Source organism: Dermochelys coriacea, chromosome 2 (genome assembly GCF_009764565.3).
Source record: "Dermochelys coriacea isolate rDerCor1 chromosome 2, rDerCor1.pri.v4, whole genome shotgun sequence".
NCBI classification, from domain to species: domain Eukaryota; kingdom Metazoa; phylum Chordata; order Testudines; family Dermochelyidae; genus Dermochelys; species Dermochelys coriacea.
The window spans coordinates 210,774,064-210,795,355 of record NC_050069.1 but is presented as its reverse complement, the minus strand read 5'-3'; the positions used below and the strand labels follow the sequence as shown (position 1 = coordinate 210,795,355).

At 39.9% G+C, this 21,292-nt stretch overlaps 2 protein-coding genes and 1 long non-coding RNA gene across 5 annotated transcripts in view; 1 reads left to right on the top strand and 2 right to left on the bottom strand.

The window, feature by feature from the left end:
* Positions 1–4,804, top strand: part of LOC119851077 — a 35,070-nt gene extending 30,266 nt beyond the window's left edge. For both annotated transcript variants that reach the window (XR_006279368.1, XR_006279369.1), the window contains one exon: positions 23–4,804. This is a non-coding gene — a long non-coding RNA (uncharacterized LOC119851077). The remainder of the gene's footprint in view (positions 1–22) is intronic.
* A 1,821-nt stretch (positions 4,805–6,625) lies between these two features.
* LOC119850680 (solute carrier family 40 member 1-like) lies at positions 6,626–8,716 on the bottom strand. The gene is made up of 2 exons (XM_043507130.1): positions 8,701–8,716; positions 6,626–7,654 (listed from the first exon to the last, which is right to left on the bottom strand). Exons 1-2 carry the CDS (start codon positions 8,714–8,716, stop codon positions 6,813–6,815), a joined length of 858 nt encoding a protein of 285 aa, XP_043363065.1. The 3' UTR covers positions 6,626–6,812.
* Positions 8,717–11,583: 2,867 nt separating this feature from the next.
* On the bottom strand, positions 11,584–19,951 carry LOC122458981 (solute carrier family 40 member 1-like). 2 transcript variants are annotated; one of them, XM_043509194.1, is made up of 6 exons: positions 19,220–19,951; positions 16,814–18,608; positions 16,418–16,577; positions 15,747–15,862; positions 14,752–14,878; positions 11,584–13,584 (listed from the first exon to the last, which is right to left on the bottom strand). In XM_043509194.1, exons 2-6 carry the CDS (start codon positions 17,036–17,038, stop codon positions 13,322–13,324), a joined length of 891 nt encoding a protein of 296 aa, XP_043365129.1. In that variant the 5' UTR covers positions 17,039–18,608; positions 19,220–19,951; the 3' UTR covers positions 11,584–13,321. The 2 variants fall into 2 exon arrangements, with proteins under 2 accessions (XP_043365129.1, XP_043365130.1); XM_043509195.1 differs by having other exon boundaries at positions 16,418–16,881; positions 18,512–18,608.
* Positions 19,952–21,292: the final 1,341 nt, after the last annotated feature.

Below are 21,292 nucleotides of genomic sequence, written 5' to 3'. Positions count from 1 at the left end.
TATCATTCTTCCCATTTTACAGCTGGGGAAATGGGCACAGAGAGGTGACGTGACTTGTCGGTTACCCAGAATGCAACTGGCAGAGCCAGGAGTACAGCCAAGATCATCCATTTCCCATATGCTCTATCCAATAAGATGCTCTGTGCTTCTTTGTCAAGGAGTGAAAACTCCATGTCATGAACAAGTCTTTATAGGAAACCATACTTATATCCTCTATTTTATGCCCCAATAGTAATTACAATAGACCAACATACACAGCCACATATTTAAACTTTGAAAACATCACTTTATTTTAAAAAAGAGAAACTGCATTTAAGAAAGCTTTAGTGAAGAAATAATTGCCCATGCAGTCACTAACTTTTTTGAACAGTTGGATGCTAAGCTAGTTTTTTTGCATTCAAAAATAAAATCAAAGTAGGAAAGAAAGAGGTTCCGCAAAAAACCCTAAATCACCTAGTATAACAACTTCAATGAACCTTTCAAATAAAGGGAAAATATTTATATGCAATACAGGGATCAGTATTTGGCCACTCCAAAGTAAAAAATACAGTATTTCTTAGTGATAAGTTTAACACAATGTGCTGGCTATAAATGAGTTATTGGTTTCTACGAACTATCTAGGAAGACACATTCCTGTCGCTCCATCTCATGTGATGGAAAAGATGGTTAAAAATAACTACAGTATCATTTGCTTAGGAAGGACAGGTTGTGATGTGCAAATTGTGAATTCTGTTTTAATGTTCTCTACATATGGAAAACAAAGGGGAAAATAGTTGCCTTGTCATTTTCATCTGGAACCTTGAGAATAAGCTTTGTGTGTCCTTGCAAGAGTTGATTGTAAAACTAAGCAGATACAGAAATGAGACTGTCCTTTAAAAAACACAATCTTTAAGTGTTTTGAAATAAGTCTTTCATTTAGTATTTTGTTCTTTATTTCTTATGATATAGCAGTATGTTTGGGGTGGGAATAGAAACAGAGGAACATTTTGGCTAGTGTGGTGACTTTAGTCATCATTTTTATGCAAGTAACCTATACTCCATGAACGATAGGATAATTTTAAAATAAAGGATTATGAGATTTTCAGACAGAGGGATTCTGTGGCTTCCTCTCTGAGTTTGTTGGTATCACAGTTTCTTTAATTTTATATTTTTTAGCATCAATAAAATACATGACATGTCCAGTTATCACAAACAGTAAGGAAATTATCACCAGCAGCCCAAATTGCTGCGGTTGAGGAGCTAGAATAACCATAATGAAATGTACAAGGTCCATCAAGTAGTTCATAGAGCTCTGCACACCATTGACTATCCCACGCTCTGATTCTGGAATGTTCTCCTGAAGAAGCTGGGTCACAGTCAAGTCAAATGACCAAAGACCTGCAAGAGAACAGTAAAACTCAAGTGCTGTAAATTGTGCATGAATTTGTTCTTTGGATTGTATAATATTCTCCTAAGGGAATGGAAAGCCCCATCCATGTAAAACATTTAAAACTACATTGAACATTATACTAGAAAATGGATTGTAAGTAGCTGTCCACTATTGGCAGGGAAAGGACCAAATACCCTAATGGGTTCCCAGCCCCCATCTTTAAATTTCAAATTAGAAGAGCTACAGCAAGCTACCCCATTGAGCCACACTACATATTGTGGCCCTGTCCACCAGTATTCAGATGATAAACCAGTGACTCCTGTTAAATGATGGAAGAATTGTGAAAAAGCTAAGAGTGTAATGACCTCAAAATACCCATTGTAATATCACTGGAATAACTATAGGTTTCAGAGTAGCAGCCGTGTATATTTCTGTTCTCTTATATCCCATCTGAAGGACCCAAGATAATTTTTTTTTAATTATAAAAAAAATACATAGAATTTCTCTAATGCACACACCTTACACAGTACCTACAAAAACTAGTTTCTTCTCCCTTCTTAGGAAAGGATTAATAGGAGGGTGCTTTTATGAGGCCTCACATTACTAATTCTTATAATACGTAATCTGCCATTTTGTGTAAGAAATTAATTTCAATTGTTAAAATAAAAATGTTCATTTCATAATACATTATTTCCTCATTTCCTTTTTTGCTAAAAAATTGTAATGGGGGTATTAATTGTTAGTGCAGATTAGCAAGGTTCTATGATAGTCTCTCTTGATAGTAGAGATCATTATGAGTGATATAAAAAGAATTACACTGGGAAACTGCAAGTTAAAATATGGAAGGACCATCTCAGCTCTGTCTTTGTTTTTGTCAAACTCTAGACCTCCTTCATGTAACTTTTCTATTACTTTTGTGTTCATATTTAGTATAATTCCCAGACAAAATCTATGTTAAAATGGAGTTAATGTTGTGAGTATATATCAATACTTTAGGGTAAACTACATTAAAGAGATGTTGTAATGATCTCAAAACCAAGCACTGTAAACTTAAGAAATTCACAGTGAAGATTAAATGTAGAAGAAATCCAAACTTGATAGAGTATAGAAATGTACAATTAGGGCAACCAAAACGAATTAACTCTTCAAACGTTCCATATACTTAAAACTCACTGAGTTCTTGTGCGCTTGATTTTTTTCTTTTGATTAATGGTAATTTTTCCTTGTAACTCATCCTAAAGTATAGTTGTCAGAAAGAATTGCCTTTTTTCAAAATGGCCATCTTCTCCTAATGTTCTCAATGGGACTGAAGGCACAGTTGCCCATAGGGAAGATGATTGCTTCCTAGGCTACGAGAAGGCCGATACACTCAATTCCATGCAGAACAAGAGAGTTACACCATTCCCAAAATGGCCACCAACTGAGGGCAACTGTAGTTTTGGTCTTACTGAGAACAATAGAAGATGTCAGCCATTTTGAAAGAGGGTAGTTCTTCATGGATGTCTCTGAACTAAAGTAAACTATTGTATCCTGCAACTTCTCATGAAGGAGAAATTTTCATTTATGCACAACAGGAAAAAATGACCACTAAATCATTTTCTTTAATGAAAAGCGATCTGACACTAAATTTCTTAAAAGCCCCTTTTTCAATTAATTTTAATTCCTAAACTAATTACCCAATTTATGTGTAACTTTAGAGAACTCAAAGAGCAAGTGCTGTAATTTGGGAGAAGGACATGCATGTTTACCATACAGGGTTGATCCTTGCTTTATGTTCAAAACTCAACTCAACCTTAACTGTAGAGTAGTTACCAATCCTTCCATAATCAAAACAAAGTCAAAAAGACTTGTTATATGAAATAATATGTAATGATGTACCGAATTTATATTTAAAAATGCACTAAACTGTGGGAAAAAAACCCCCATGAATAGACTCACTGGATAATTCTTCATGATACAATCTCCATAGGCTTCAGCACACAGCTATACCTAAATGCTAACCTACAGTGGCTTTGCTATTGAATCATGGGCTGTTCTTGAACAGGCTGCCAGTTTATACCAATTATAGTTTTGTGGATGAAAACTAAATATGGCCCTGAAATGAGACTACCTTTCTTCACTTACGAATTAATAAAGATTTGAAGCTAGACCTCCAGTGGTGACAGGCTAGCATGCTGAGCAGTTGAGTCACCTACTTCCTCTTCCCCCCCCCGCCTTGTAAAAATAGGATTTATAGGAGAAATATAGTCTTTGTGATGCTATTTCTCCCCCATCCTTTCTATTCCTGCAGCATACTTAGGATTCCATGAAAATGCTAAATTTAAGTCGGCTAACAATGCTATAATAGTAGCATGAAATGTCATTGTCATGTAGATCAGTGTTGTTCCTCTGAGCAGCCCTACGAATAATTACAGGGGGAAATCCTAGGAATGCAACATAACTGTTTTATTAAAACACAGATATGCTAAAGGCAGTCAAACTGACTAGAAATCTTTGGTAGATGTCTATTAATGAAGACTCAAATGCATAAATGACATGTACTATCTGCATAAAATAGTTGAAAAACTTGCTGAATTGGCATGTGCATGAGAGAAACTAAAATTACATTTTTATTGACAAGTAGTTCACGTAATCCTGGGTAACAGACAGTGAAGGAATATACAAAGGCATCTCAATATGGATGCAGTATGAATACACAAAATGTAGTTGTGACTGAATACACCCCTGTATTCACACCCTACACATTATTGTAATAACCTTTGTGCAAAATATGCTTGTGATATCATTTGAAAACTAATAACTTGCTGGTCAATAATATCATGATCAAATTTGTGTAGTAACATTATATGTAAAGTTATAAACATAAGTTGAAATCAGGTCTGAAGTACGTTTTCCAGACTAGTCTGGATAAACCTGTTTCTCAAAGACATATGACAAGCTGATGCCTCTAGCCATGTGTCATCAAAATTGATGGGCCATCATCTGTCAAGTGGCTGTTTTTTGGCAAAGAAGGATGGCAGTAACAAATCCATCTACATTTTAGCAAACAACAGCATGGAACCTCTTTCACCACAACACTCCCTGATTCCATCCTCACATCAGGAAAGGGGGACTGGACTATAAAGTGAGGGACAAAAACACCCCAAGTTATCTCTCTCTCACACACACAAACACACACACCCCTAAGAAGACAAAAGAAATAGTCTTTGAACTTTGGGAGCAGATCCTGGCCTGAGAATTTCATCAGCAATGTTACTGGAAACGTGGTAAGGGATTTCACCTTGAGCCAAGTCTAGTTTGTTAAATTTTAGTACTAGGAAGCGTTTTATATTGATTTCTCTTATAATCATTTCTGACTTGAATGCCTTATACTTGTACTCACTTAAAACTTATCTCCTTGTAGTTAAATAAATATGTTTTATTCCTTAATCAAAATTAATCCAGTGTTGTGTTAAACTGAGCTGTGTGGGTTACTCCATTTAAAGTATTGATTGGATATTGGATATTGATTCCCTTAGAGTGGCAATGGACCTAAAATATCTGAACTGTCCAGGAGAGGCTGGATAGTGCAAAACATACATTTTCGGGGGAAATTCAGGACTGCAAGTGTGTTGGGGCCACCTTGCAACTGATAACCAAGGCTGGTGGAAACCAGAGTGTGACTGGCAGGATGCAGCTATACACAGACACTCAGGGTGTGACCTGCATGCTGTTTGGCTGTATGTGAGGGGCCCAGGTGGGGAGCTACGGGAGCAAAGCATTGTGAGGCACCGTAGGTTACAGGGCAGGGGTGACAACTTCTCCCTGGTCTGGATTGCTCCCTGGGATGTCATAGTAGTAAAATCGTGTTTATAAGGCTGCTATGTTTAACAAAAATCCCTATACCACACAATCAACTACTTTGCATTCATATTTAAAAATAAGGTTCCGAATGGTGAAACAGAAATGCAATTACAAGGCTCTGAAAATTAGTGCCTGCTATGCCAAGGTGCTAAGCAGCCTTAATGAGGCCCTTGCTTTCCACCAGCCCTAGAGTAAATTAAGTATGTTTATGCCTATACAGTCATTAACTTGATGAAAAACAGGATAATCTTTCTGAAAGTATTGACTAGAAAGTGATTTCATTCCAAATGGCATCTCTTTGGAAGCCTCAACATCCTCCTCCCCGCCCCCGCCCCCACCCCTTAAAAACCTTTGTTTGTGGAATGGTGCTACCTGTGAGGAGATTCATATTAAATTATCTGAATTTTCTTACCTAAGTACTAATTACTAATTCTGCTTTTTACATATTTAAGCATACAGCAATCTGGCACAACTGCTGTTGTACTTTCTGTGCTTTCATGTACAGAGATTTTTTTGACTGGCTCTAAGCCAATGGAAGATCCATTTGCTCAAATGATTCTGTTTTTAAGATTAGATTAGAGAGATTTTGTTCCTGGTTATTTCTGTTTCCAAGCCTGTTATATATGTTTGTACTACACCCTAATACTTATGAAGGTTGCTGTATTAGTAAATTAGTAGCAACTATATATATATATATATATATATATATATATATATATATATTTAAAAGCTAATGCATTGCTAACATGTAAGAGGAAGGCATTGTCCAATGGTTAGGGTGCTAGCCTGGTGGCTGGAGATGATGGTTTGATTCCCTGGTGTGCCACAGACTTCTGATGTGACATTGGGCTAGTCCTTGTGTTTCAGTTTTCCATCTGTAAGGATCAGCAGGACTTGATCCTGAGCCTGCAGAGCTCCCAGCTAACCAACATCCCCACACTGCCACCTGGGAGTAGCTGGAACCTAGCTGACCCCTGTGATCCACAATTTGCAGAGGCTGTATGCCGTGGGAAGTCCCACCTCGAGTGATCCAACTGACAGTTGTTTTAGCAATCCCACATTGGCTCCTGTACCTTATATAAGCCCCTGGGGCACACTAGGAAGCATCCAGGCAACAATATGGATCCCTAACTAGCTGCCATGACTACCCTGCTTTTGAACTGTCTCCAGGTATTGACTTTGGCTCTGACTTGGATTCTGCCTCCCAGTTGACCCCCCACCAGAAACCCAACACTGAACTTGATAGCTCGTCTTGACCCTCATAGCTGGTCTTGACCTTCGGCCTGATTCTGCCTCCGGCTCGGACCCTCATATTGTCTCCTGACTCGGACTCTGGCTTTGACTATAAGCTCGACTCTTGGCTCTGACCCCGGCTCTTAAGCTCCTGCCACTAGTCCTGCCTACCTTCACCCAGAATCCCGACACCATCTTTAGAATGGGTATAACAGCACTTCCCTATCTAACAGGGGTGTGGTGAGGATAAATATATTAGACTGTGAGATGGTCAATACTATGATGGGCCATATGTAACAAGGAGATCATCACATCTGGTTTTTGTTCACAGAACATTTACCCAGTGAAGCGACTCTGCATGTGGTGGCTAATTGCATGTATACTTACCAATTCTGGCTAGTATCACTCCTGAGAACAAGAGAATGATTGAAATATAGGATTCTGGGTGATTGTCCCCGTGCACGCTGTCCAACAGCATTGTATTATTAGTCCAATGAATTGAAGAACGATCTGGCAGTATGGGTTGGTTGATGTTTCTTTGGAATGGGTAAATATGCAGCTGCTTCTTTTGCAGTGTCTCGTGGTTTAAGGAAGAGTTCTTACTTGTGAGGAGAGAGAAAATACCTAAGTCAAAAGGACTGCCGGGGGCAAAGACTGAAAACACACACAGCATTAAACAGCTTACATGGAGGAGGCTGGATACAACTCCTGTGACAGCCAAGCCATAATGCTTCCTTAGCTTAGTAAACAAAATTGTGCCCATTAGTCCTGAGAAGGCAGAAAGAGCCATGAGTATGCTGAGAAGAGAGCCACTGATCCCTTGCGTGTAGGCGTACCCTGTAGTGATACAGTCAAAGCCAAGCACTGTGGTGTACAAGAAGGCTAAACCCAAGCCTGCTAAAAAGACAGACTGCCTGTAATATGCTTTCCAGCCATCTCTGCACGTACACAGTATCCTGTGCATTTTTCTGAAGCAAAGAGGCAGTTTTGTGACTGACTTGCGTTGCATTTCAGGACTGGATTTCTGCTCTGTTGGTGCCTCTGGAATCCCAGGTTTGTTGATGAATTCAACAACAGCTGAGCAAATGGGAAGATCCTCTGTAAAATACCAGTCAGAAGGTTTTAATGATTCTGGTGGCAACTGCTCCACTGTGTAGTAAGCTGTAATAAGAATTCCTGCTTTCTTGGGAAGAGTGGACCCCAACTGATCTGTTCAAAGCAGCTGCTAGAAGGCAAAGATTAAAGGCATTTGAAAGCATCAAAAAACAAAGGGAGTTGAAAGTGGACTTGTTATTAATTGGCCCTGAATTACTTCATTTGACCTTTTCGGGTGCAGGCATAGTCTTATATCTTATCCAGAGAGAGGCGTGACAAATTGAATCACAAGTCTCTCTACTGTGTCGGTAGCTACATTATGAAAGAAAACCATTGACACTGTCTATATATTGGTTAAGCCAAAATATTTTAAAGAGGAACAAAACATCTCATACTAGTTTGGCTGTTTGCCACACACGTTCACACGCACACACACAAAATAAAGTTAAAGTAAGGTAAGAGAAATCAAGTTTTAATCAGAACTAATGAACTTAAAGGGGAACTTGTTAAGCAAAGGTTTCTTGCTCTGTTACTACTCTTTTGGTTCAGACATTCAAAATGGCACCAGATCCACTATGGGATTTATTGCACACACAAAAAAGAAACATTAGCTGGAAATGCAATATCCAGTTCATCCTTATCTATATTTCAAGCTTAGAAAAAAAGAATGATGTTTCAATACAACTACAAAATAAAGATTTAAATGTAAATTAGATACATCTCAGACATGGTTAACTTCATTGTGCACATTTTGGTTCTTAAGATTGTTTTAAAGCTCTGTTACTGGAGCTAAATGTGATGACTATGATCTAATAAGCTGAGGAGAAGACTAGGACCCAGAAACTCTTGAGTTATAATTTTGGTGCTAATACTGAGTCCCTGGGTAAATTACTTATGTTTCTCTCAGATTTCCCATTTATAAAAGTGCGATAATACTATTTTCAAACTTTTAGGGCTTTCGTGAAGATTTGACATTTAGTTCTTACAAAGAACTTTGAACGTGTAGAGCACTACAACTACTACTATAATATACATGCAGTTTTATTTGCCCCATCAAAGGTATTTCATTTTTAAAAGGCATGAGATACTTTTTTCTATGAAAGAATAACAGTTCTCAGAAAATGTAAATTATTTTCATATTTATAGTCAGTTTCAATTACCTCCAGCTAATTCCATCTAAGTGATCATATCATCCATCAAGAGTAAGTTAGTTTAATTACTATTAATGTTTGTAGAGTACTTTGAAAATGTAAGTGCTAAGTGCTAATTACCCTGTGTGTGAGAAAGATGATTGTAAAAATGTCATTGTGGGGCTCATATTTCAGTGCATAAATATATATCTCATATGTCATACAAAAATAACTACAATAAAAGAATATGAAGGATGGCACTCAAGCACTCAAAAGTTAAGAAATGCCAGAATTAATGCTTTCAGTGTAACCTTAATTCAATCCCCTTGTGCATATGCATTATGATACAGTCTTTAATTACATGATCACATACTATTTTTTCCACAAGATCCAGTCCCTTGTTCAGTAAATGGGTGTTTATTCAATATTTCTTTTTATCCTCCTCATTCAATGTGTGGTCCAAGGACTTATTTAACACACATCCAAATGCTGCACTGGATACAACATTATTAATTTTCTCATGGATATTTCTGAAGTGCGCTCACCATAGTATCTGAGTGCTCCACAAACATTAATTCACTTATCTTCACAACAACCCTGTGAGATTAGGAGGTATTATCCTCCTCATTTTACTGATGGGGAACTCAGACACAATGAGATCAAGGCCAAAATTGTCTAGAGTATCCACTATTTTTGGGTGTCCACTTGAAACAACTAGGTCATGATTTTTCAGAGTACTTAGCATTTTCTGTCACTTTAACATATTCAAAGCATAGACTCAATTATCTCCAGTTGCAGCTGTGAATGCTGAGCCCTTCTGCAAACCTGGTCTCAGGAGCTGGCATCCAGAAAATTAGGAACATACAGTTAGTGGTCACCTGTGAACATTTTGGTTTAGGTGACTTGTCCAGCATGCATGGGAACTCTGGGACAGAGGTAGGGATAGAATCCAGTTCTCCAAGTTCTTCACTTGTCTTAACCAAGGCGGGGTGGGGTGAAAGGGTGGGAACAGAACCTGTGTGTGGGGGTGGATAGGAGCAGAGGGCACAGTGAACAGATGCCAGGGGGATGGGCAATCAGATAGATAAGACCATGCTTTCTTCTCCTGAAAATCCCTGCCTCATTCACTACCACACCTTCCAATTTCTGCAATAAACAAGACAGGTGTCTTACAGACAACAGTCTCCTGCATACACAGCCCCGATTCTTCCCCAGAGCACCATCAGTCCAGTGCACTAAATGAGGCAGGGATCCCCATAGGAAAAATTAGTATGTGATCATGTCACTGAAGACTGTATCATAATGCATACGCACAAGACGGTCAAATTAAGATTGCCCAGGTAATTTTAATTCTGGCATTTCCTAATCTGTGCTCAACTATACAACCTTAGCATTCTGTTAATATAGTTTCTTTTTAATGTAATGTCCAGAACCTAAGTAAAAAGTGAAAACACTGAAATTCTATCATGTGGAAGCACACTAACCCCCCCCCCCCGCCCCCACTTGGATCAGCAGTATGATTTGAACCGTTAGACCCACTGCATGGACCTCTACCACTTGAGCTAATAGAATAACTAATAGCCATAGTAGGCTGTTATCCTCTATGTGAAACAGGCAGAGTGCAGAATGAGACACACACTTTGCCATTGGGTTTCACAGCTACTTAGAATAATGTAGAGACTCGGGACTCCTGGATTCAATTCCAGGTTTTGTAGGGGAGCATGTTCTAATGGTTAGACCTTTCTACCACTGTGATCCTAGGCTGTATCTGTGTCCCTCTGCTCCTCCAACCCCTTACCCTGCTCCCTCAGCTTTCCTGTCCCCTCCCCTTCTACTCCTATCCAGTCTCCCCACCCCTTCCCTGGCTCCTCCCCCCTCTGTTCCTATCTAACTGCCCATCTCTCGACTCCTGTTCACCTCCCCCTCTGCTCCTATTCAACCCCCACTCCTGCATCCATTCACCTCCCCCCTCTGCTATTCCTGCCATCCACCCCACACAAAGAGATGTCTCTTCTTATGGAAAAACCCTTGTGGATGGCTAGTATGTTCTCATTAGTATAGTCAACAGAGGGTTTGTCTACACTACAGTGGCTACAGCAGCACAGCTATGGCACTGCAGCTGTGCCACTGAGTGTAGATGCTTCCAATATTGCCAGAAAGGGTTTTTCTGTCAAGGTAGTTAATCCACCTTTCCAAGAGGAGGTCATAGGCACTGACTTTGGGGAGCATCCCTGGAAAAAAAACGGGTGCTTAGCACCCACCGGCAGGCCCTCTGTCAGCACCTCCCACCCACCAGCAGCACCACCAATCAGCGCCTCCCCATCTCCCCAGCGCCTGCCACCCACCATGATCAGCTGTTCTGCGGCATGCAGGAAGCACTGGGGGAAGGTGGGGGAGGAGCAAGGGCCAGAAACATTCAGGGGAGGGGGCGGAATAGGGCAGGAAGAGGTGGGGCAGAGGCAGAGCAGGGGCAGGAAGAGGCGAGGGGTAGGACCTGGGAGGTAGGGGTGGAGTGGAGATGGATCTGGGCTAGAAACTTGGTGGCTATGGAGGAGGTAGCTAGGTCAATGGAAGAATTATTCTATCAACCTAGCCACATCTAGTAGATCGATCTAACTTCTGCAGTCAGGGTATGAAATTTTTCACAGCCCTGAGCTATGTAGCCATCTTGATCTAACAGGTAGACCGGGCTGAACAGGCACATTTGTAGCAGAATTGCCCAGGAGGCCCATCTGCAGGTGGTTTGCTTGGGATTTAAAAAAAAATTCTTCATCAATAATGTATAAAGAATGTCCGAAATAGTAGAGAGTGAACAATTGCACAGGAGACTTTTCCTCAGTGAGAACAACGTGTTAGCCTGAATATCACATACAAGAGCTTGGGGAGTGGAGGTTAGTATAAAACAGATTTTCTCCAAGTTGGGCTGTCACCTAGGCTCCCAGCTTGGGCTACAGCCCAGCTGTGGTGCCCTGCTGCCTCTGTGGTCCCAGCTCCCCATTGGGAACAATGCAGCCCACTGGACACCAGGTACAGATCTCCCTACCAGAGGTGAGAAACCCCGGGTGGCTTCTCCCTGCTCCCATCTGGGAGTAGGGAGGTGAGAAGCCTGGAGAGCAGCTGGGTTCCTAGTGGAGAGCTGCATGGAGCTGATCCCTGGCTCTCAGCCCCCCTAGACTGCCCCTCTTCAGTCAGTGTGTCACCAGGAGGACACACATCACCGACAGAAGGAGGGTAGTGTGGACCTAACACAGGTCGACTTAAGATTGCAGTGTAGACATGCCCTAATTTGTGATTTTACTGTCTTTTTTCTTAAAATGTCTAAAAGCATCAAGAAGTATTATGTCCCAACTCTAGCTGCTGTACAGACTCACCCCCCATTGATATGGCATCTGATGATTAGTATTAGTAAGGCTCAGCTCCAGTGAGTAAGGTCGATGTCAGAGGAGTTATCTTGTTCTCATAAGTGATCTAGTCTCCTGGTATGAGCTGGGTAAAGCCTCGTTATGGGTTGGGGTAAAACCCCACTGAGGTTGATGGGTGTGAACTCACTCTTCAGTTAACATCACTGTAAATATGAGTCCCACCGAAAACAAAAGGTGCGTGTGAACCTGCTGAGAAGCTTTTGGGATGAGCATTGGTTTTGGTATGTGTGTATGAGAGTGTGAGAAACAACACTGCAAATTATTGGTATGGCAGACAAGAACAGAGAGAGGCAGAGGAAAAAAGGAAAGAAAAGCCAAGCAGGAGCCTGTAAGCACAGTGTGACCCTGGAAGAAGCTAGAGAGAAGGCTTTGGGGTTTGGTGTTGGCTACAGAGACTTGAACTCTGTAAGGTAATAAACTGATCCTTTTACTCAATTTACTCAATTCCTCCTGTGTTCAGAGACACAGGACTTTGTATATAAATAAAACTGCATACCTGACTATCACCAATTTCTCTCTCCAACTCGTGCATCTGAAGGGCCCCAAACTTTGATGAGCGGTTCAGGTCAAAAATGGGCAACAGTACTAATGCATAATTTCCATTGTCATTAGTAGGAGATGGCCATGTACAATGAGGCAGGAATTGATCCCTTGGAGAACCACTAAAACAGGAAGATGGTGGGGATACAATACAACTGGGGATACAATACTCTTTTAGAAAGAGTAGCAAAAATAAACTGAATATTAGGAATTACATGCATTAAATCATTCTTCACTGACTTCTTTTCTTTTAGCGTCTTGAATTGCTATGACAACCATCATTCTAAATAAGTATCAGTGGTTCAGTGATGTGCTGCAGGATAGTGCTCTATACCAACGAGCACATAATGCAGACAGATGGATTCATTAAACTGTCTTTAAATCTGCCTGGCAAGGTATTAAACAATGGAGGCTCTGTTATTCTCACACCCACCATTGTGAGTTGTGTATGTAAATCACCCTAGTACCTGGATTTGGAGAATTGACCCCCGCATATTTGCTACTTGGCTTCTCTTTTTTCTTTTTATAGTAATTTTATTATCTTCATACAGTTCCTGTGGACTGACTCATTGGATACCCTCTAGAACTCTAATTATTTCATGTGTAATTCAACATTTTGGATGCAAGCCTGTATTTCAATAGTAATACATTTTTAAAACGTTGGTGGGAGGCTGTTCTCCTATTGAACACTACTTACCTGGCACATCTGTAAGTTCCACTTGTCTTTCTATAGCATATTCTCCTGCATTCTGTTGAGGTTTTACAGCCAAAGGAGGCACTAGTTGATACACCCTGGATAGGAATATAAATTCTACCAGAAGAGAGATCAAGTTCCATCCAAGAATAAATCCACAGCCAATGACATTAGAGGCCCAGGTCATAACCTGCCCCACAGACAGAGGAGCGAAGATATTTATGACTTGATCCATTCTTCTTATAGCTGCATTCATTCCTAGACATGGTGTAAATACAGAATGCATTTCACTCTACATATATACAGATGCACGCGTGCATCAGTACTGACGTGATAATTCTTCCACCTTTTGTTTGCCTAATAATACTAAAAGCTCTACAGGCAGGGACTGTCTCATACTATATACTTATACAGCATCTCATGGAGTCCAAATTTCACTCAGGGCCTCTAAGTACTACTGTGATACAACCAGTAATATTAATAATAAATTATCACTTAAGATATTCAAAAGAAGCAAGATATTTTACATAAGACCACATGAAAAATAAAGTGATTGCGTGGTGGGGAGGACAAATAAAGATGTGCTCATGAAAGCCAGGGACTAACAACAGGGGTTTGAGTCAGGGAGAGGATGGAGAGACATGTATGCTTCCTTGCTCAGCTTTGGCAGTGCACTTTAATCTTGATTTACAAGAATCCTTCCTAACCTAGACCTGTGGTGCTGCCATAGAGAGACTTCCAAGAGAGCCTAATTGCAGTACATGGTGTGGTGTGAAGTACACAGACAGAGACTTGGATATGTCTTTTCACTTATGATTCGTGCCAGGGTTTGAATCAGGTCTCCCAAAGCAGAAGACAAGTGGAACTAACCTATTGTGCCCTGTAGGCTCCTGTCTAAAAAGATGTTGTCAAGTGTCAGTAGTTGCTTCACCTGAAATAACTTTGCTACTTTTGTTAATAAAAGTTCATTATTAATAAGCACTGTCCTCTTTTTTATCTGATTAACCAGAAAACCAAGGGGGGAGGGATAGCGTAGTGGTTTGAGCATTGGCCTGCTAAACTCAGGGTTGTGAGTTCAATCCTTGAGGGGCCATTTAGGCATTTGGGGCAAAAATTGGAATTGGTCCTGCTTTGGGCAGGGGGTTGGACTAGATAATCTCCTGAGGTCCCTTCCAATCCTATGATTCTATGAAATTGGTGAAAAACTGAAATTTTTGTCAGCTATACATTACCAGGATTTCTCCCGAGAGGACTGAACATTAGATATTGCTTTGAACACAGCTCTATTTAATCTTCTTAGACTCTTATTAAGGAATGAGATTAGCAATTTGTTTCTAAATAAATATGTAACTATGTAACTTCTTCTATTAAATAAAATATAGCTTTGACTCCTATGTAAATGAACATAAACCATATCTAGCTCACCAGCCAGTTGGCCTCTGTTATCACCTGTGATGACCACAATCCAGTCTTTCTGAATGGTTATTGTCAGCGCTGTGCTTGCCAGGTTTGCCAGATCAGCTAAGATGATTACCACTGCATAACAGAACACCTTGTTGGAAGTGAATAAAAGCCAGAGGTTGGAATCCAAGAATCAAGGTTACTCAGCTATTGCTGGCTGGAACATTACGCAAAGTCTCAATAAGGATGGAAGCTTTCAGGGACAGGTTAAGTTTGCCACAGGAGTGAGTACATTTTTGCTAATTTGAGCAGCAAAAGCTTCTTTTCCATGATTGCTATGAGCCAGATTCTGTTCTCAGTTAAACCTCCCGAAAGCCAGGGTGAACCTGTTGTGTTCAGTGGAGTCGCTCTAGATTTTAAGGGGTAAATGAAAACAGAATTTGCCCCTAAACCATTATATCGAGAGGTGATTTTGCCTCAGATCAAAGGTGAACACTAGAGGGAAACATGTTAAAGATGCTCAATTCACCAAGGCTCAGATCCTCAGCTCCAGCCAAGAAATGCCTTGTTAAAGGGTGGGATCAGGTGCAATGGGGGTCCCCCTGAGAGCTGCTGGGGCAGGCTGGTCCTCCTGAGAGCTGCTTTAACTTGCCCTGGCTGCTAACAGCTCCAAAAAGCCAATACAACAGCTGGGGCTCACCAGGATACAAGGAAACACCAGCTGCATGCCTTACACTCAAAGCCAAGGGTGCAGGAGGGGGATGGGGAGATGGAGGGAGAGGAAGAGCTGCTTCATTGGCTCTTCCCTATCATGGGATCCTCTCTGTGAGGATAGCCAGTATAGTCAACTACAGGGTTTCTGGCTGCTTTGCTGGTGGTGCTGTGTACAACAGCCACAGCACAGAGGATATTCTGGCCCCCAGTCAGTCTCTAAGATTAAAGCAAATACTTTACAAGCATTATTAACCTACATAAAGAACTCAAGACTGAAATATTCAAAGTATCATTTAGACACTTACAGTAAACCAGCCGTGCCACATTTGCTCAATCTCGGTTTTGTAAGAGAATACCAACATCAGTACTACGCAGCAGGCAGTGACAGAGGAGTTCTGAATGAACAGCGATGCATGAGCAACTGCAAAATGAAATAGCTCTTGATCTGATATATATCTGCTCAATTTTAAAAGAATCTAACAAATTCTGTCTCTTAATACAAACAATCTGACAAAACCCTAGCAGCCACCTGAACAGACTTTTCTAATAAGAAATGTCTCAGCTTTGTACGAAAGACAAAGAATGACACCTCATTCTCACTATAGAACAGAAATTGTGTTTTCTGACCAGAGCTAATTATAAGGAACATTATTTAACATTTTGCAAATTCTGAGAGGCATGATCTAGAGAGGAACTCCTACCCCCAGCTTGTCTTCTCTGGCCTTGGGGAAGTCGCATTGGCTTTAGGCTTCTATATCACTTAGGCACTGTTTTACCCTTAATCTATCTTCTCTGTTCAGTTAGGATGATATAATGCTTCCCTCCTTCATAGGAAAGGTGCAAGAAATTATTAATATTTTTAAAGCACCCTGAAGAAGATACCACTTAAAAGTATTACTGAATCACATGGATAGTAATTATATTCAAGAGTTTGCATCTCCTAGTTAGAAATATCAAAATCAGCACAGACAATTACCTTTATTTCTTGGTTTTCTGTCAATCCAATCTCCAATTAAAGCCCCAAACATCAGTACAGAGCCAGCCACCACTAACCCAAAAACAGCTGTTAGAAGGAGATTATGTCCATACAATTCTATCAGGAATACAGACATGGCAAAGTGCCACATTCGATCTCCCTGACAAACAAAAGAGGCAAAACTTTATTTTGATTTTAGCCTCACAAAATAAAGTAATACAATGAACTAAATAAATGCAAGTACAGAAAATGGGGCAGTCTGAATATTTAAATTTGATCCATTTCTAAATATCTGTTTCCAGATATACTACAGTGCTTCCAGAAATACAAATGCTTCTCAAATCAGGCTTCTCTTGATCATTTACAATGCAATAATTTTATCTGAGCTTATCTTACCCATATAGAAAGTGCACAGCTTGTATAAACCAGAAATCTTGGACCCATGAGGTAGCTCAGCACTGCATCTGAAACACATACATAGAAACAAAATACACTTGAAACTAAATTTTGTATGTACACGTGTGCATGTGTATCTGTGTGGTGATAGATGTGGCTGGTGCTGTATAGCCAAGTTAAAAAGTGTACCTCACCCAAAGGAAAGTACAGTCTCACTATATACATTCACAGACAAAAGGGATGAAATTCTGCCCTCATGGAAGTCAAAGGCAAAACTCTGATTGATTTCACTGTGGCCAGGATTTCATCCAAGATATCCCATGATGGAAACCAGAATAACACTTCTCATTTCTCACAGGTGGGAACACTGTTGCACAAAACACCACATCAGAACATTAAACGGGATAAACAAAAGATCTCCCCAGGGATGGAGCAAAGCAGAGAGGTGACTAAATGAGGTATTGTTGGCCCAAATCAGTTAAAATGGAAAATGATGTTCTTCTTTTCACCATAGGGGCTTTTGCACATAGTGTGTAATTTACTTTATTGAGATTAACTGGCTATGTGTGTTGTGTTTTCAGAGAAGATGCTTTTGGCTGTAAAACCCATGGGATTAATTGGTAATTCTCAAACTTTTAACATCAAAGGGCCTCATTTAAAAGTAGGCTATGCCAGGCCTCTAATTTGCACCCACAAAATTGCACTCTTAATTAATGCGGGAGTAAGTGCTAGCATTTAGACACCTCTTCTAGTTACCTGATTTGCAGGGACAGATGGGAAGATGGTTGTTTAAAATTCTTTATTTTCTCCTGCAGTTCACGATGTCTGGAATTTTGTACCCACAATCAACTAAAGGACCAAACTCAGAAGCCATTTTTAAAAAATGAAGTCTTTTATACTTATTTTCAAGGAAATATTAGGTATCATTGAGGAACTTTTATTCTAATTGACTAACAAATTGATCAGTCTGAGGAATTGTATCCCTTACCTTTAGTCTGGCCTGATTCTCCATTGTGTGACCTGTTGTGCAGTCATTGGTGCTAGATGGGGATATAATGTTATCATTCTGATTTGGTAGTGTTTTAGACCCAATTTCCACAGGTAGAAATGCCCACATGAGGTGCAAGGCAATGGAGTATCAGGCCCTTAGCAATTCAGTCTAGTATATCTTCCCTATGGCCTATTTATGTGTTTTAAGCTTTCATATCAGCTCCACTCTCTATAAAGCTCAATCTCTAAAAATCATATTCTCCCTCAGTGTCTGTAGTTAGAGGGGGTGACATTTATGCTTCTCATGCCTGGAACTCTGACTTCATTTTCGTGTTTAGTTGTCACAGCTGTAGCCCCACACATCATCCTTCGACCTGAAACTGTATCATGAGAGGCAGAATAGTCATGTGTATGAAAACAGTAGAAGGGCACATTTGGAAGACAGATTCAGTTGCTAAGCAGCATTTAAGTCAGGCAGTCATTTCATATTGCTGAATAAAGAACAAATATCTGAGAAAAGTATCTGCCTTATGCATTTCTGCAGTGCTCAATGGACAGACAAAATTGCATAGAGTTCTGATTAATTTAAAGTGGCAGCGAGATTACTTCAGTTCAAGAACAAGGCTAGATAAAATGATATGACAAGCTGATAATGTTCAGCAGAATTACACCTGGCAACAGTCATTTTCATCTCTTTGGGAGATTTACCAAGAAATCTGTTCTCTCTCCTGATGGATGTTTCTGTCCATATTCTCTGACTTCCAGAGTCTTTTAGGTCTTCTGACTCTTCCGCCATTCTTTCTTACTGCAAATAAAGGTTACACACATTGAAAATATATGCAAATTGCAACTCCACTGGCATGAAGTGTGGGACACCAGGTCTAATTTCAATAGAAATCAGATCCTCCAATTTCTGAATGAAGACACTGTTATGCCTTTAAACAAATCATTCTTTAAATTATATATGTGAACTTTTTGCTTTCAACTATGCCAGATTATCAACAAATGGACATGTACTAATAAATTCCCTAAATACCCTTTGTCTAAGTGCAAATTATATATGACTAAATAAATATATGCACACTGTAATTAACTGTTCTAACTTACCACAAATAGGAAATAGTCTATGTTTATACTAAATGAGCCCGATTTCTCTTCAGCCCTGCAGTAGGTGACTGTTAAACATTTCTACATTAGCATACATTTAAAAAAAAAATCTTTCCATTCTCCCATAGCATTATAGTTACTATAATTAATGCAAATTAAATATGAAGAGAAAATCATCATTTCCTTTATATAATCCATGGGCATTCAAAAAGTTAGGAATTTTCACTTCTATTCACCAGCTAACATGCTGTAGAAATCAGTTGCAACCAGCAACTCCCTTAGTCAATTATACATTTATTTTTTACTTACCATGCATGAACAGCAGGACCAAAATTTTCATGTGTTTTAGCTTTATTGTTTAGTTTTATTCAGTCACTTGCTGTACAACTCTATGGAAAGATGAATTTTAAAAAAAAAAGGAAGAGCTCAGTTTATGAAATTTACACGTACACTTGCTAACATGTATAGTATTGTATGAAAAATGCTGGAGGTGCAAATGTTTCATGTTTGTTGTCGAAAGAAAAGCCTGCAGTTTCTGTCACATGTGACAAGCTACTACAATGTACGAAGCTTTTCTATGGGTCATTCGGTGCGATGTAAATCAGCCCACTGGGAAAAGGCTAATCCTGGGAGTGCACTGCATCTCATGTCTGGCATGAAAAGGGCAGAAAGGCAAAGCCTAGCTAACACAGATGCTGACTGCTTTATTTGCCCCGAGCGTTTCATTTTGATTTACATGTCAAAACAGTGCAGAGATTAGAGGGCTTGATTTCAATGGAGCTATGATCATGTACTCTAGTCCCCATGTGCTGTATTCTTCTGTGAAGCCTCAGGAGAGAATACATGCTGTTTTAAACATTGCAATACTGGCAATGTGTTGTCCTTATAGAGAAGATGCTTTTCGCTGTAAGAGGAGTATCATTTAACTGTTTTAATTGCAGTAATAATTAAGTATACAATTTCATGTATTGAATTTAAAGCATCATGTGACTTCAATTTTTATCTGATCACATAAGCAGAGAGATTTGATGATTTCTGTGCCTTTTGGAGCTTCCAGTAATGCTAAGGAATTCCATTAGGTTTGGCCAAAGCGCCAGGGAAAGTGAATGTGATGTGACAGTCAAAGGAGAAGAGACTAAGTACTTACATCAGAATTCATTGCATTGTAGTTCTGCTTGGAAGAGGGAGACAACGTCCCTGGCTTCATTGGGCTGAGAACAATGTTCGCAAAATCACTTTAAAGGAGGTGTTAAAATCAAGTTAGTGTGAACCTGCTTAAACAATTTAGTTGAACTTTTAGGTAGAACACAAGAGTATTGAACCACTTATAATGTAGCTGTTTGGACATAAAAACACACATATATCAAAAAAGCCAAAACAGATGAGAGGCAGGTGCCAAGACAAGACCTACCTCTTGACAAACACAGAAGAGACATTCCATCTCATCTGCCCTCAGGAATGAAGCATACTTAATGAGAGTACTTTAGGCTCTTGCATTCTTTACCTGGCTGCTCTGTAAGGTAGGGTACAAGCAGCCTACTGGCCCTCCCACTGGTCTGAGGAGTTAGTGAGAAGATTGGGCTTTCTTGCAATCCCATCCCATAACACTAATCCATATGTCTGTAATACATGAACTAAGCCTCACAATACCTCCATGCAAGCGGAAGCATTACTAGATCCATTCTACAGATAGGTAGAATGAGGCCCAGAGGGGTTAAGCAATTTCACAGTTTCATAGATTTTAAGGCCAGAAAGGACCATTAGATCATCCAGTCTGGCCTCCTGCATAATCGGCTATAGAATTTCTTCCATTTATTCCTGGAGCCCAATAACTTGTGTTTGACTAAAGCATATAATTTTCTCAAGATAAGTGAATCAGCTACAGAGTTGGGAATACAACCCAGGAGTCCTGACTCCCAGGGTTCTAATGACTCAACCACCTTCATTTAAAAATAAAGGTCCTAATGAAACCATAGTTGGCTGCAGATGAGGTGCCAGCTTTGGCGATCCCATCAGAAGTAAAACCTTGTCTTTAAAAATGTTTTAATAGTTCGTTAGGAGTAACTGTAATTAGAATACCAGTGGGGCATTTTTCTTTTGCTTACCTGAGATAGACCTATTGCATTTCAGAAAGGTACATGGTTCAGCATTCAAAGCGAGCCTTATATCCTTATTCCTTCCTGTGGCTTCTATGTGTGCTTAAAATTATTTCACTAGCAACTTTACAAAAACATCGTTTTCATCCCAAAGGCTCCCTATACACAAAGCATTTTCAGAAATGCTCAGACCAGCTCTTGAAGACAGTGGTAAAAAGCCTGTGGCCAATCTCCATCACTGCTATGTAATACTTGAGGGCCTCCATCACCAAAGTATCTGAGTACT

Excerpts from the sequence above, each read along its gene's own strand:
- LOC122458981 (XM_043509194.1), bottom strand. The coding sequence starts at position 17,038 with ATGTATATAGTGAGACTGTACTTTCCTTTGGGTGAGGTACACTTTTTA. Across the intron at positions 16,578-16,813 it reads GCTGTGCACTTTCTATATGG|GGAGATCGAATGTGGCACTT; the intron begins GTAAGATAAGCT and ends TTTGTTTGTCAG. Across the intron at positions 14,879-15,746 it reads TGTGGCACGGCTGGTTTACT|GTGTTCTGTTATGCAGTGGT; the intron begins GTAAGTGTCTAA and ends ACTTCCAACAAG.